At 37.1% G+C, this 16,828-nt stretch overlaps 1 protein-coding gene and 1 non-coding gene across 2 annotated transcripts in view; both read left to right on the forward strand.

Annotated features, from left to right (window-relative positions):
• EPHX4 (epoxide hydrolase 4) overlaps positions 1 to 16,828 on the forward strand; it is a 53,073-nt gene that overhangs the window by 11,986 nt on the left and 24,259 nt on the right. The window contains exons 3-4 of the mRNA XM_049772263.1: positions 9,806 to 9,963; positions 13,396 to 13,524. Coding sequence (XP_049628220.1) covers positions 9,806 to 9,963; positions 13,396 to 13,524 — 287 coding nt within the window. The remainder of the gene's footprint in view (positions 1 to 9,805; positions 9,964 to 13,395; positions 13,525 to 16,828) is intronic.
• LOC126007436 (U6 spliceosomal RNA) lies at positions 7,199 to 7,302 on the forward strand. The gene has a single exon (XR_007495009.1). It is a non-coding gene; the product is annotated as a U6 spliceosomal RNA (small nuclear RNA).

Consider the following 16,828-nt stretch of genomic DNA (forward strand, 5'->3'; position numbering starts at 1 on the left):
CTGTGCTACCACTCCAGCCCCTTGGTCCTGGTTTTGGAGCCTGAGGCTTCATTCACAATGTCCTATACAAATTTAAGTGTAGAACTACTGTAAAATTACACACATTAGGGCCCGGAGAGATAGCACAGCGGTGTTTGCCTTGCAAACAGCCGATCCAGGACCAAAGGTGGTTGGTTCCAATCCCAGTGTCCCATATGGTCCCCCATGCCTGCCAGGAGCTATTTCTGAGCAGACAGCCAGGAGTAACCCCTGAGCACTGCCGAGTGTGGCCCAAAAACAAAACAAAACAAAACAAAAAAAACAAAAAAAAAATTACACACATTAATTTGAACAAATCTCTAACTTCAAATCTCACAATTAATTCTAAATAAAGTTGCAGCTACTCAAGACATTATAGCAATGCATGCATACTTTATCTACTTTGAAATAGCTAATTTGCTTTTTCTTCATATAGCATAAGCAACAATATATGTTTTATTAAAAACTGAGTATAATTCCCCAAGAGAAATTTGGGATGGGATTTTAATAGGCATTGATTCAGAACTTGAATTGTAACATATATGGTACTCAGCATATCATGATTCTATACTTTATTTTTTGTTTCACGTATTTAACTAATCTTTATTAAGCACTTTGAAATGATTTCCACCCTAGCATACAATTGAGGAATCATACAATCAAGTTAAAGTACGATACAAAAATGGTTCATCATTAAGTGCATTGCAAATCTATTTGCAGGTACGAGAGTTTAGAAGGGGGTAAACCTGACTACTGGAAAGATAATTGTCTGGGAAATCTCCTAGAATAAATTCCAACATGAAGAAGAAGAGTTCAATGATGAGTGAACAGCAAGGGCTTAGAGGAGTAGCAGAGTTGTGAACTATGAAATTTAAAATAAAGGAAAGCAAATGAACAAATATCATAAAAGCAAAATAACAGCAATAATACAATACCCATATTTGTTCAAGATATTATAACACAGAGGCAGTAGACTGAGAACTCAGATGTCCAACTATTGGTTTTTAAATCTTCGCTCTGCTTTTTGCTAATTATCTGAGCTTTGGCACATCAATTTAGAGTTCTGTTCCTCTGTTTATTCATCTGTAAATTAGAGATAACATTACTACTTTTTAGCTTTGTAGGGTCCAAGTTGACTACCCAAGTATTGGCATTGAGAGTCAAAGACCACCTCCGATAATGCAAAGCACAGAAGGGAGTTTATTTGGCTAGTCAAGGTCCAAGTTTCATACAACCAGTGGAGTCTTGACAAGGACTTCGGTTAGCCAAATAAACTCCCGTTTGCACTTTGCATTATCAAAAGTGGTTTTTGATTCTCTGCACCAACACTTGTGTAGTCAACTCAGACCCTACATTTGGGGCTCATCCAGGATTCTCTGAAAATGGGGCATTCTGGGCTTTTCAATGGTACAGTTCACTAGAAGAAAAGGGCCAATATTGGTAAGTATGGGCCTTGGGGACCCAATGGCCTGAAATGGGAGTATCATAGTGGAGAAAAGTTGATTTTTCTTGAGTCCTTCCCCATGTCTCCTGGGATGTAGGTTCCAGACCCACTGAGGTCACCCAAGGATCCAATGGAGAAAGTGGGGGAAGGAGAGGAGGAAATGGGTCAGGGAGCACTAGGTCCGGTCCATCTCCTACATTATAAGAAGGGGGGATCTCCAAATCTATAAGAGATGGGTAATGGTTAGAATTGGGTAAGATTGGGAGGGGAGATTTCTTCAGCTTCTCTTCCTCCATCTTCCTGGATTTCACTTCAGCCACCAGCACCCTCAAATTTTCTATGGGAACTGGAGCTGCTGTAACCATCCTCAGTCCTGCCAGAGCACATAAGTCCTCAGCAAATCCAAAGATTTTCTACAAGTTCCTGCTAAAGAAGAATATATGGGAACTGATCAGGGTGCCCCTGAGGTCCAGGCCAGGTTATGATATCCTGAATCTTCTGTATTATGAGTAGTTCAAATGTGCCCAACCTGAAAGGTAAGCCATTCTGTGGAGCAAAAGGTTTATAACTTACCTTTCTTCACTGTCACACCTAACTTTTGGCCTTTGGCCTTCACTGCTGAAAAATGCTCCAAAAGAATGGTTATGGGTGTGAAGTGGTTCTGTTCCACATTATGGACAAGGTTATAAACAATAAATGGACTGTAAACGATCAGTACAAACAGCCAGCACACACAAGCAAAACACAGAATGTGACTAGGAGAAGATAGACACTGCTTCACATATGAGACCAAACACTAGAATGGCATATATGGTAACCCAAGGCCTTTTCCCTTCCTTAGTTACTGAATGAAGTTCCTCCTGATCTTACTGAATGAAGTTCACCATTCTGAGGGAACCCACAAAGTGCCAAGAATATCTTCCTGAGCACTCTGCCAGGAGTTCCCAACCAGCTCCAGTTTCAGTGCCTCCCCTTGAGTCAGGCCATGCAATCTGGAGATTGCTCCTGACACTCAGACTGTGCAATCCATGATTGCTCCTGACACCCTTAGTCAGGCCCGTCTACCCAAAGACCACTCTTGATTGCCTGCAAGTCTTTTAATCCTCCATATATCAGGGCTGGCCAGACCCCAGGTCAATGGAGAGTCAATCTCGGATGAGCCTCCAAATGTTGTCCAAGTTGACTACCCCAAAGTCAGTGCTGAGAGTCAAAGACCACCTCCAATAATGCCAAGTGCAAAAGGGAGTTTATTTGGCTAGCTGAGGTCCTTGTCAAGACTCCACTGGTTGAATGAGACTTGGACCTCGGCTAGCCAAATGAATTCCCTTTTGCATTTTGCATTATGGGAGGTGGTCTTTGTCTCTCAGCGCTGACACTTGTGCAGTCAACTCAGAACCTAAATTTGTTTTGAATATCAACATTACCATTTGTGAAGCACTTAGAATTGTACTTAACATATTGTAAGAATGATTCAGATGCTAGCTCATTTTACAGTGACTGACAGTGTATTAAATATTCAAGAGGAAAAAATAGTGTAATAATCAATTCTTGGAGGTTTTAATCTAGAATAATAAAAAAATATTGTACTTTATGTTATATAAGTAAAATGGAGTTAAAAACTGCCTTTTTGTTTTTGTTTTGTTGTTGTTGGTGGTGTTTTTTTGTTTTTTTTTTTGTTTGTTTGTTTGGTTGGTTGGTTGGTTTTTGGGCCACACCCGTTTGATGTTCAGGGGTTACTCCTGGCTAAGCGCTCAGAAATCGCCCCTGGCTTGGGGGGACCATATGGGACACCGGGGGATCAAACAGCAGTCCTTTCTTGGCTAGCGCTTGCAAGGCAGACACCTTACCTCTAGCGCCACCTCTCCGGCCCCCGTGGTGGTGGTGTTTTGTTTTGTTTTGTTTTTGTTTTTTTTTAGCCAGAACCACTCTCTTCCAGTAAATCATCAGAATGACCAACACAAAGGGAAAGAGGAGAGGCCCCTGCTAAATGTTCTCTGACCTTTATAAAAGCACGGAGTTGTTCCTTTGGCCATATACATGCAGATACAAATGCAGATACATATACAAGGAAGATAATATTGTGCAGATGAAGGAAATGAGCACTGTTTGAAAAGGAAGGATCACAAATGTTCCCACAGTGTTACCCAGCATGCTGTTAGTATTGTTGTAAACACATGCAAAGTGTAAGATTCTTGCATCTTTTGTTAAATTCTTTCTGAACCCTCTCCTTTAGTCTTTTTTTTAAATCTCTTTCTCATCTGGTTTATTATTTGCAAAAAGGAATGCAACCGATTTTTGTGTATTGACTTCATAGCCTGCTACTTTCCTATACTAGTTTATTGTTTCTAGGAACTTTTAGTAAGCTATTGAAGTTTTTTATATATATGTTATTATGTCATCTGAAAAATACTAATAGTTTAATGGTTTTTAATATATGAGTCTTTTTCAATTTTTTACCTGATTTTTGTTACTAGGACTTGTGATAACATATTGCATGAAAGTTGAGACAGTAGATATCCTTTATAGTGCATGATCTCAAAGGGAGTACTTCTTATTTTAATCATTAGGACTCATACTGGCCATAGGTTTGTTATAGGAAGCCATTACTATCTTAAGGAAAATTTACTATATACCTGTTTTGATGAGGGGTTTTTTTTTATTATGAGTGGATGTTGTATGCTTTTAAGTTTTCTGTGTTTATTGATACAATCATATAATTTTAATCTCTTTTATTTATATCGTGTATTACATTAATTGGTTTGTGTATTTTTATTGTTCTTTTGTTTTGGTTTTGGTTTTGGTTTTTCGGGCCACACCCATTTGATGCTCAGGGGTTACTCCTGGCTAAGGGCTCAGAAATTGCCCCTAGCTTGGGGGGACCATATGGGACGCTGGGGGATCGAACCATGGTCACGATCTTTCCTTGGCTAGCACTTGCAAGGTAGATACCTTACCTCAAGCGCTACCTCGCTGGCCCCGGTTTGTGTATTTTTAAAAATCTTGTGTCTCTAGAGTGAACTATTTTAGACATGTTGTTTGATTAGGTTCACTAAGAATTTGTTGAGGATTTTGTATCAATGTTCCTTAGAGAAATTGATCTGATTTTTTTTTTCAGTAGTATCTCTATCTGCTTTGGGTATTAGCAAAATGTTGCCTTCATAGAAGTTGTTTGGACTGTGTTTTGGAAGAGTTTGAGGAATAAAGTTAGTAAGTCTTTGAAGAATTTCTAGAACTCACCAGTAAGCTCATATGGGTGAGGACTTCTATTCTTGGGAATATTTTTAATTATTGTTTAAATTTGTTAACTTGTGATTATCTTATTCTGATTTTTTATTTCCTTCTCATTCAGTTTTGGGAAGTTGTATGATTCTAAGTATCTTTCCATTTCTTCTAGTTTCTCCAGCTTAATTAAGCTGTACATAATAACTTCTCAACATATTTTAAATTTTTGAGGGAACTATTGTAATTGCTTTTTTATCTCTGATCACATTTATTTGGGCATTTTCTCTCTTTTCCTCATATGGTCTAGCTAAGTTTGTCTATCTTGTTTATTCTTATGAATAGTCTGCTCATGCTTCATTGTTTGCTCAATTTCTGTATTATTGATTTCTGGTGTATTTTTTTTGTTTTTTTGTTTTTGTTTTGTTTTGGTTTTGGTTTTGGTTTTGGTTTTTGGGTCATACCCGGCAGTGCTCAGGGGTTACTCCTGGCTGTCTGCTCAGAAATAGCTCCTGGCAGGCACAGGGGACCATGTGGGACACTGGGATTCGAACCAATCACCTTTGGTCCTGGATCGGCTGCTTGCAAGGCAAACGCCGCTGTGCTATCTCTCCGGGCCCTCTGGTGTATTTTTATATTATTTCCTTCTACTAGTTTTGAGATTAATTTCTTATTCCTTCTCAACATGCTTAAGAAGTCTGTTTAGGTTGTTTCATCTGAACTTTTTCTTCTATCTGTAGCATAGAATAATTAACGATGGGGCTGGATGGCGATGGATGGAGGCCTTTGTGCTTAGGCCCCAGCCACGTGGCTTCATTCCCATCCAGCTGGCGGATTCCAGGCCCAGGTAATCGGCGTAATCAAGACTCACTCACAGGCAGGCTTCAGGAAGCATTAACTTTATTCATGTCCTATTCACCACATGTGTGTGGCCTATCTCATAACCTTTTAAGCACTAGTTATTCTTGGCCCTGCATCTAAACTCCTTTCAGCCATCTTCCCTTTGGGCTCCATGCTGGTCAAAGACCAGAACACAGAAACCCAAAAGCCAGAGCGCCCAGCAGCGCAGAACGGGCAAAGAGCCAAAAGGGCAAAGAGCCAAAAGGGCAAAAAGCCAAAAGGGGGCCCGAATTCCCTTGGTCCAAGCCTTATATAACATTTCCCAGACCCCTCCCAGGAATGGGAGGGTCTAGCAGGTAAGGTTACACCTACTATCCGGTTCCCAAGACCCCTCCCAGAAGTGGGTGGGTCTAGGGTCTTAAATAGGTACACCCACACTATCTTTCCTTTTATTTATTTATTTATTTATTTATTTATTTATTTATTTATTTATATTTGGTTTTTGGGTCACACCCGGCAGCGCTCAGGGGTTACTACTGGCTCGACGCTGAAAAATTGCTCCTGGCAGGCTCAGAGGACCATATGGGATGCCCGGATTCGAACCACCGTCCTTCTGCATGCAAGGCAAATGCCTTGCCTCCATGCTATCTCTCTGGCCCCTTTTCCTTCTTTCTTAATGAAGGCCTGTATTGCTATAAATTTCCCTTTTACTATTGTTTTTACTGTGTCCCATAGAGTATGATAGTTTGTTTTTTCATTTTCATTTCTTTCAAGGAATCGTTTTATGTATTCTTTAAGTTTGTATTTTATCCAGTTGTTATTTAGAAGCATTTTGTTCAGTTTTAGCTAGTGAGTACTGGAGATTTCCCTCACTTTTTATGGTTAGTTTATATCTTCATAACATTGTGTTATTATAGGATGCTTGAAATGATTTCTATATTTGTAAGTTTATGTCTGCTTAAGCTGTGCTCTAGTATCTGGTCTTAATGGGCATATTTTTTATTTCAGTTTTTGGGTCACAGCAGGCAATCATCAGGGGTTACTCCTAACTCTGCACTCAGGAATTACTCCTGATGAGTGCAGGAGCATATGTGTTGCAGAGGATCGAACTTGGGCTGGCCACATGCAAGACAAGTGCCTTACCTGCTGTAATATCCCTTGAGGGCCTTTTTGTTTTGTTTTGTTTTTGTTTTTGGGTCACACCTGGTGAAGCTCAGGGGTTACTCCTGGCTTTGCACTTAGAAGTCACTCCTGGCTTGGGGGACCATATTGGATGCCTGGGATCAAACGGAGGTCCGTCTGGGTCAGCCGTGTGCATGGCAAAAACACCCTACCACTGCACTATCACTCTGGCTCCATGAGTGACATTTTTTTAAAAAAAAGAAAATACCTCTGGACTATAAAATAAATGTATGAATGAATTATAAAAACAAATAAATCTTCAGCTCCAAGAAAATATTTTAAAGAAATAACAAAGACTGGGCCCGGAGAGATAGCACAGCGGCGTTTGCCTTGCAAGCAGCCAATCCAGGACCAAAGGTGGTTGGTTCGAATCCCGGTGCCCCATATGGTCCCCCGTGCCTGCCAGGAGCTATTTCTGAGCAGACAGCCAGGAGTAACCCCTGAGCAACGCCGGGTGTGGCCCAAAACCAAAAAAAAAAAAAAAAAAAAATTAAAGTGCTCGCTTTGGCAGCATATATACTAAAATTGGAACGATACAGAGATTAGCATGGCCCCTGTGCAAGGATGACACGCAAATTCGTGAAGCATTCCATATTAAAAAAAAATGACAAAGGCTGTGTTTGGGGTTCTTTATTTGGGGGGAGGGACTTTATTTGAGACATACCTGTTTATGCTCAAGGGCAACCCTTTTCTGTATGCTTGGGGAGTAAGGGGAAGGATAAATCTCTAGCAGTAATCAGATGCCGTGGAATGCTAGAGATTGAACACAGGCCTCCTCCATGAAGAGCAGGTACTTAGTTTATTGAGCTATCTCTCCAGCCCTATGAGTGCTTTTTCTACAACAACCTGATTTAGTAGAAAATAGAGCTGATGGGAATAAAAATTGACAGGTCAATCAATAATTTGTTGCATTAATGGGGTCTAAGCTAATAGAAACAGGGATGGATAGGAAAAGGGATTCAATAAATATTTAAAAACTTGAATTTTAGAACTTTATTGATTGGGCACTAGGGTTTATGAAGAGGCTTCAATTTCAAAGACTTTTAAAAATCAATTCAATATTTTAAGTAGGGAGAAAAATAAAAAAAATTAAGTTAGTAGATGAATACCCCTCTTTGTATAGTCAGGATCACTTTCAGTACATGAAGTGGCGCCAGAGATAAAATCCCGTTACTCATGACTGCGCTTCATCACCCAAGTCATATCCCTGGCCCTCCAGATGAGTATCTATAAAAAAAAAAAGTAATGGCTTTTGTGTTTGTTACGAACCAGAAGCAAGATTAAGCTAGCTAAGAATCTTAAAACATTTTATTACCATTTTTAAATTCTTCCTAACTGCAGTACTTTTGCAGATTTTCATAAATATCCTAGTGATAAATTAAATATTCTATACCCTTTCATAATTTCAAATATGTATCCAACCTCTTAATAATCTATTTATAAATGGTTAATTTATTTCATTAATCTTGCATCTTTCTCTTCTCCTTGCAGTGTTTAGCTCATGAGTGCTTTATAATTTCAGAACATTGTGTTCACTTGCCTACCAAACTCCACTTTTTTTCCCAAAAAAACTATCTCTCATTTGGTTTGTCTAAGTTAATTTTACGCTGTTTCCATGAACAGATGTGCATACAGATGCATTCTTTATTGCATATTTTGAATTCCCTAACATAGTGAGTTCACTTTTAAAAATCCAGGTCTCTTTCTCTCTCTCTTTCTGCCTGTGTCTCTCTCTTTTATCTCTCTCTCCCTCTGTGTCTCTCTCTCTCTCTCTCTCTCTCTCTCTCTTTTTTACTAATGGCTTTGGAGCGCAAAAATAAAATAAAATATCATGCATCTCTGTATTCAGTTAAAGCTGAAAATCTCTCACCAGATAAATACCTGACCAAGCACAAACTTACAGGGTTTGACTATAATCATCAGTGTTTTGTGTGTGTGTGTGTGTGTGTGTGTGTGTGTGTGTGTGTGTGAGAGAGAGAGAGAGAGAGAGAGAGAGAGAGAGAGAGAGAGAGAGAAAGAGAGAGAGAGAATGTGTGTGTTTGTGTGTTAATATTTGTTGGGTTTTGCTCATGATCTAGAATCTTATACACAGAAGAAAATTTTTTTTTTTTTTTTTTTTGGTTTTTTGGGTCACACCTGGCAGTGCTCAGGGGTTATTCCTGGCTCCAGGCTCAGAAATTGCTCCTGGCAGGCACAGGGGACCATATGGGGCGCCAGGATTCGAACCGATGACCTCCTGCATGAAAGGCAAACGCCTTACCTCCATGCTATCTCTCCAGCCCCAGAAGAAAAATTTTTAACAAAGATGTTTATCTGTGATAATCATTTTTCTTAAATCTTCAGATTTGATTAGAGATGTGATTTAAGTGTCATGTTTTTTTGCACATTTGAATTCCTTGGGTCAATCCCTGGTTCCTCAAAGACCTTTTATCACTTTCGATTGAGCACCACTAGGTATAAATATATATAGCACACAAAAAACTTAAAAAAAAAAAAAAGGTAGCTGAATTCTTCAGACTTTTCTATATGAAGTAAATTGTTATTGTTGTTTAAAACTGTTGAGCTCTACTTGACCATTGAGTAAGGTTAAATCAAAATTTACAATTTAGGGAAGTAAATTTTAATCTTTGTTTTTAAAGAATTAAATAAGTCTAATATACTGAAGCATTTGTTGGTTGAGATTCTCTGATAGCTATAAGCATAATTGAAGAAAAGCTCAGTCTGTGACTGATTCAGTGATAGTGTGTCTTGCCTTGCATGTGTGAGGTCCTGCATGCAATTTTATGTGTTATCTCCCCCCATTGAAAAAGCTGAGAAAATTCATTTATTAAGTACATTTGTAAGCATATTGGTTTTACTCTTTGACATTTTTCAGTTTTTATGAACATAAGCCTTTTGTTACATTTTACTAGAGCTGCTTAAAAGGATTAAATAATTTGAATTTAAAAAATCAATGATCCCTTCTCAAATAGAATTTGTCATTTCTGCTCACAATTAACCATCTAAACTTTCCAAAATAAGAAATTTTTAACGTTATTCTTTATATTACTTACTGTGGTTTGGTTTTTTTATTTTTATTTTTACTCTTCATATTTCCTACAGGTATTCTTGGCGTCACCAACTAAGGGAATTTAAAAGTGAATATCGAGTTGTAGCACTGGATTTGAGAGGCTATGGAGAAACAGATGCTCCCACTCATCGAGAGAGTTATAAACTGGACTGTTTAATAACAGACATAAAGGATATTTTAGATTCTTTAGGTAGGTTAGGGTTTTTTTTTAAATATTTTTAGGATACATTCAACCAATTTTTAATTGATAATCAAATTTCTCTGTTGTTGTTTTTATTTATTTGTTGGATGTGGAGGCAGAAATATTGGACCAATATTGATCCAAATATTGGTTCTATTTGGTCCAATATTGGACCAAAAAGTAAAACTTAGGGTTTATTCCTAGCTCTACTTGCATTCAGGATCACTCCTGGCAAGCTCAGGGGATGATATTGAGATTGAACTTGGGTTGCAAGTTCAATCTTTTCATGCAAAGCAAGCATCCCACTTTCTATACTATCACTCTGGCCCCAGATAACCTGGAGAGGACATATTTATCTACCTGTATTGCTATTTGCATTCTGTTACCATGGTTTCAGATATACAGCTAAAAAAACTTATGCAGGGAATTTAATATATTCAGAATAATGATTCAGTCTGCCTTCCAAGAATGACTTTAATTTTCTGTTTTTAAAAAACATTCCTAATCTTACAAATTGTCATTATTGAAATTGAAAATTTTATTCTTATACTAAGGAAATCAAATTTTTAGAATCAATATTTAAATATTTTAATGCTAAAATACAGAAACACTTGAATTACCTTTCATGTATTGATTAATTAGGACAACAATAATGGAACATGTGAAATCATTCCAAACTCAGTGGTATATAGCTATGGGTATATATTCCCTTGCTCTTGGATCTACAGGTCCATTAGAGGTTGGACTTCTGATCTCTACCTCAGGTCATAGGTTCAAATGCACTGACTTCTCTTCATGGTTGGGCTGGAGCACAAGCTATGGGAGCACAAGCTATGGAAAAGTAGCTTCTTAAGAGAAAGTTTCTTCCTGATTATGGTACAAATGGCAAGAGAATGGAGTCCAGTTGTATAAGTTTCTGATACCAGTCCATTGGTGCAAATAAGTTAAATAGTTGAGTTCAAAGCCATGAGTCACCAGTCATAAGACAAAAGTAAATCCCAAATGAAAGGGGCAAGAAACTTCTAGAGCAATGGAGAAAAAAGTACCACATATAATCGAGTATAAGCCAGCCCAAGTATAAGCCGACCCCTTTAATTTTACCCTAAAAACTGGGAAAACTTAGTGACTTGAGTATAAGCTGAGGTGGAAAATGCAGCAGGCTCTGGTAAATTTCAAAAATAAAAATATATACCTAAAACAATAACAATAATTGAGGAATCAGTACGTTAAATGTTTTTCATTGTTTATTGCTAAAGAAAAACTGTAAACTAGCAACAATAACTCTAAAACTTTAAATAAAGTGCAGAAAACCGTAGCTTAATAAGTAATCAAGCTAAATCACAAAGGTTAAAATCCTTCAAAACATAAATTTCTCCTCCTCATCATCAGCAGTCTCTGATGTGAGGATATCAGCATAGACATTGTCATCATTGACTTCACAGATATCATCACCGCTATTAGTCTCATACAAAGTGCAGAATATTGTGGGTTAAATAGTTCAGTGGCATCCAGTTCAGTTGAGCCGCCTACCTCTTCAGCTCAGCCATGACATGTGGACTGAGCTGAAGCACCGCCCTCTCCACCAGACGGCAGAAGAATCACTGGAGACTATGTATATTGCACCAAATCAAATAACCTGTATGATCTGAGTATAAACCGAGTTCAATTTTTCAGCACAAAATTTGTACTTATACTTGAGTATATAGGTAAATAGAATTTTAAAAACAATAATAATCTCTGTACTGCTTTTGTCAAAAATCTAGGTCTATCATCAGTATGGTATTTTGTGAGATTATTGTAGTTCAGACCAATATTCTTAGAAGACGATAAATGCAGGAGGTCAGGGGTACCAATGTACTGTTGTCTTTTAGTCTGATTACAATAAAAATAGATCTAGAGATACTGATTTCCAACATCTATATTTTATTTTTTTGAGGAAGCAGTATTTTTGTATTTTATACCCAGCAGTGCTTAGGCCTTACTCCTGACTCTGTGCTCAGGGACCACTTCTGGTGAGATTCTAGGAACCATATGTGGTGCTGGGGATTGAACCTGAGATAGCCACATGCTAGACATGTACCTTACCTGTTGCATTCTGTCTCCATCCCCTGCCATTCCTGGCATACTTCACTATTATTATTATTATTATTATTATTATTATTATTATTATTATTATTATTATTTGTTAGTTTTTGGTTTTTGGGTCACACCGGGGACACTCAGGAGTTACTCCTGGCTCTGACTCAGAAGTCGCTCCTAACAGCTCGGGGACCATATGGGATGTCGGGAATTGAACCAGAGTCCTTCCAGGGTTGTTGTGTGCAAGGCAAATGCCTTACTGCTGTGCTATCACCTTTGGCCCATCATTATTATCTTTTATTTGTATTTTTTGCTCAAATCTTTCCTAAAACATCTTTATTCAATTTTATACAAAAGTTAATAATACAAGATAAATTTTCTTCATTTTCTCTCATTATCTTTTTTCTCTCTTTGTTTTTTAGTATAGTTGTGGGGGTTGATTGGTACGAGAACTTGAAAAATTAAGTAATTTAAATACTTTGTGAATATATTACAAATGATCCTATCCATCTACACAAAAGAAATTCTGTAGGAATCTCTATTAGTATTTTAACATAATTCAAGTTACCATAACGATAACATGAAATGAAACTTGTTGCTACAAAATTAAAATTGGTGCTATAATTAGATTTTCTACTTATTCGATTTAATTCACAGTTCCAAATTAGTAACATTTTACTGTGTGGAGTTACAATACTAGATAGAATTCTGCAGTTTTAGAGAAAAGAGAGGCTTCTTAGAAATAAAGATTTAGCAGTTGGATATCAAAAGGGCACTTATAATTTTACTTTAAGTAGAAATGTTTTATTTTTCAAAAATAATTCAGTCCTTAAAGTGGGTAGGGTGTTTGCCTTGCACGTGACTGACCCAGGATGAACCCAGGTTCTATTCCCCAGCATCCCACATGGTCCTCTGAGTCTGCCAGGAACTATTTCTGAGAGCAGAGCCAGGAGTAATTCCTGAGCACTGCTGGGTGGCTGGGTGTGACTCAAAAATTAAAAAAGAAAAGAAGAGAAAAGAAAATGCAGTCATGTTCATGACCCAATTCTATGTAGTAGTTTTTACTGTGGTCTAGGCTCTTATCCATGAGATCAAGTCTGAGCTTGCTATCTTATGCTTAAAATATATATGTATTCCTGGTAGAAAATTTGTAGGACTAGAGTGGAGGAATTTTTATATGAGGATTTTCTAAAAATCTGCCAGGGTAAATTCAGACATACAGATTTTAGAACCTCCAAACTCAATATTTATACAAAGTGCATAATTTAGGTAAGCTAGTAGGAAGATAGCTCCAGAAGTAATGTAAGCAATAATAGACCTCTTTCCTGTTAATGATGTCAATATATTTTATTTTTGACACAGGCTATAGCAAATGTGTTCTAATTGGCCATGACTGGGGGGGCATGATTGCTTGGCTGATTGCCATCTGTTACCCAGAAATGATAATGAAGCTCATTGTTATTAACTTCCCTCATCCAAATGTATTTACAGGTAAGTTTAAGATTTTATTAACACATCTTTGTTAATGTGTCAAATCACTATGGTATGTGACATTTTAGATTAAAAGCAGCAGTATTTGGTTAGCACTACATTTTTAAAAATCAAAGAACTAAAATTTTTCATGACAATGTCAAATAATCTTGACTTTCAATATTCCTGATGTCTAAAAATCTTTAGCTTTGTGTTTGCTTATGTAACTTTTTATTATTTTAGAAAACATTGAACTGCTAATTTGAAAAGAATAAAAGGAAAACTGTTGTGACAATACTTTGAGAGTAATGAATCTTGACAGCCTAGAGATAAATTTTCTTCCTGCCTGACTGCTTTGGCTCTCGGGAATGGCACACTCTGAAAAGCAATTTTTTTAAATCTTGGTCTCAAGACTTCATTATGCTCTTTTTTTTGTTTGTTTGTTTTTTGTCCTTGGGAAACACCCTGTGGCTCTCAGGGGTTATTTCTGGCTATGTACTCAGGAATCACTCCTGGCAATGCTCAGCGAACAAACATATGGGATGCCAGGACTCAAACCTTCTTCCAGGTACAAGACAATCATATTATCTGATCTACTATCCTCCAGTCCTAAGATTTCTACTCTTAAAATTTTTTTAAATATCCTCACCGTGGGATTTGTTTTATGGATTGTAGGTACATATACACAGTCTTTTACAGTGAATGAAATTGAAAATGACAGATTTAAAATATCCATGTATTAAATAATATTTCTTAAAAAATAAGAAGTTCCATGCATGTTAATATAAATAACACTTTAAATAAAATTAACATCTTTTAAAACAAAATTTTAGTGAAAAGAATGTCACTGTTTCATATTTTTTCAAACCCTTGTTTAATAGACAGCTGGATTCATAGATAAATTTTTACATTCAATCTGTTATAATATGCTGTCTGAATTGTTATAATATGCTGTCTGAATTGAAGTATGTGAGGAAATCTTGCCACATATAGGTTATTTGTCTTTTTTTAATTTGGTTTTGTTTGGTTTTGGTGCTGGAAATTGAATCTTCTAATCAAAGATAAATATTGTAATAGTTTTTACATATAAATGGTTTTTTCTTTAATGCTAGAGGAAACTTAAATATTGGTGGGTTTTTGTTTTGTTTTTGTTTTGAAACCACACCTGGCAGTGCTCAGGAGTTACTCCTGGCTCTGCACTCATAAATTACACTTGGCTGGGGCCAGAAAGATAGTACATTGGTAGGGTGTTTGCCTTGCATGCAACCGATCCAGGACAGATGGTGGTTTGAATCCCAGCATCCATGTGGTCTCCCATGCCTACCAGGAGCGATTTCTGAGTGCAGAACCAGGAGTAACTCATGAGCACAGCCAAGTATGACCCAAAAACCAAAAAAAATAAGATAATAAAAGAAATTATAGATAGGCCACTTGCAAGACAAAGACCCTACCTGTTGTGCTATCATTCTGGACTGTTGGTGGTTTCTTAATGATTAATAATAGTATAGATCTGATATATTAATTAATACTTTGTATTGTTACTTTAAAATTCATTGATTTCTCTAGAATTTTAAATAGATTTATATCCATGTTTTATTTTCTTCATCATGAAGGAGAATATAGTGACTCATAAATTTATTCAAATCCTTTATAAATGGTCATATTTTATGTTATTTTTTTTACCATTTTTAAATTCTTTTTTATTAATTTTTTATTTTTAATTATGAGAACAAAGATGCAAAGAAAGAATACACGGTAAAGTTACAGTGGAAGGACAATCACCCATAAACAGAATTCTCAGTATTCCCATTGCTGAAATCTTAACTTTGAATTTTCAGCCAAAGAACATTAAGAAAAATAAAACAGAACCCATGTACAATTACTTTGTCCCTCAAGTCCCCAGATTGTAGTACATAATATTTCTTTTTTTTTTTTTTTTGGTTTTTCAGGCCACACCCATTTGATGCTTAGGGGTTACTCCTGGCTAAGCGCTCAGAAATTGCCCTGGCTCGGGGGGACCATATGGGATGCCGGGGGATCGAACCGCGTTCTTCCTTGGCTAGCGCTTGCAAGGCAGACACCTTACCTCTAGCGCCACCTCGCCGGCCCCAATACATAATATTTCTTAGCAGCACACAAAGCAATCTAAAGCCATAAAAGTTATGTAACTCCTTAAACATTAGAGGCAAAGTACTTTTTCTTTTTTTTTTAAACAATTTTATTACATACATGATTGTGTTTGGGTTTCAGTCATGTAAAGAACACCACCCATCACCAGTGCAACATTCCCATCACCAATGTACGAGGGAAATAGAAAGCCTGTCTAGAGTACAGGCAGGGGTTGGGTGGGGAGGAGGGAGATTTGGGTCATATTTTATTATATAATATCAAAGACTCACATTAATTAATATTACCCCAATATTATAAAGAAAGTCTTTAAACTTTAAACACACTTTAAAGGTGTCAAATTCACAATAGCATATACAAGTTTCCAAAATTTTTATTTTCAGTTGTAAGCTTAAATTTTGACAACAAATGCTGAATTGTTTAAGTGTCATGCTTACTTTGTTCTTTGTGTGTGTGTGTGTGTGTGTGTGTGTGGTTTTTGGGTCACAGCCAGCAGCACTCGAGGATTACTGCTGGCTCTACGCTCAGAAATCGCCCCTGGCAGGCACAGACGACCATATGGGATGCCAGGATTCAAACCACCATTCTTCTGCATGAAAGGCAAATGCTCTACCTCCATGCTATCTCTCCTGCCCCATTTTGTTCATTTTTATGAAAATATTTGCAGAACATCTTAAGACTTTCTGCTGATAGTATTATTTCAAGTAAAAGTGGAATTCTAAAAAGAAAAAGAAAGAAAAAATAGAAAGTGGAATTCTACTTAAAATGCATTTTTACATTTTATTTTAATTTAGCTCATCAATTAATTGTGGAAATATAACAATTTTCTTTCTTTTTTTATTGAGGAGAAAATATTTGCAAAGAAATATAATATTTTTCTCAAGATTAGTTGTTCACTGGAACTGCTTTCTTTATTTGTACTTTCTGTTTCCTTACATGGAATGTTAAAAAAGATCTGTCTTTGAGGCCTGAGAGATAGCACAGCAGTAGGGCATTTGCTTTGTACACTGGTGACCTGGCACGGACCCGGGTTTGATTCCCTGCATCTCATATGATCCCTTGAGCCTGCTGGGAGCTATTTCTGATCCCAGAGCCAGGAGTTACTCTTTTTTTTTTTTTTTTTTGGTTTTGGTTTTGGTTTTTGGGCCACACCCGGCGGTGCTCAGGGGTTGCTCCTGGTTATCTGTTCAGAAATAGC

Source organism: Suncus etruscus, chromosome 4 (assembly GCF_024139225.1).
Source record: "Suncus etruscus isolate mSunEtr1 chromosome 4, mSunEtr1.pri.cur, whole genome shotgun sequence".
In the NCBI taxonomy this organism is placed as follows: Eukaryota; Metazoa; Chordata; class Mammalia; order Eulipotyphla; family Soricidae; genus Suncus; species Suncus etruscus.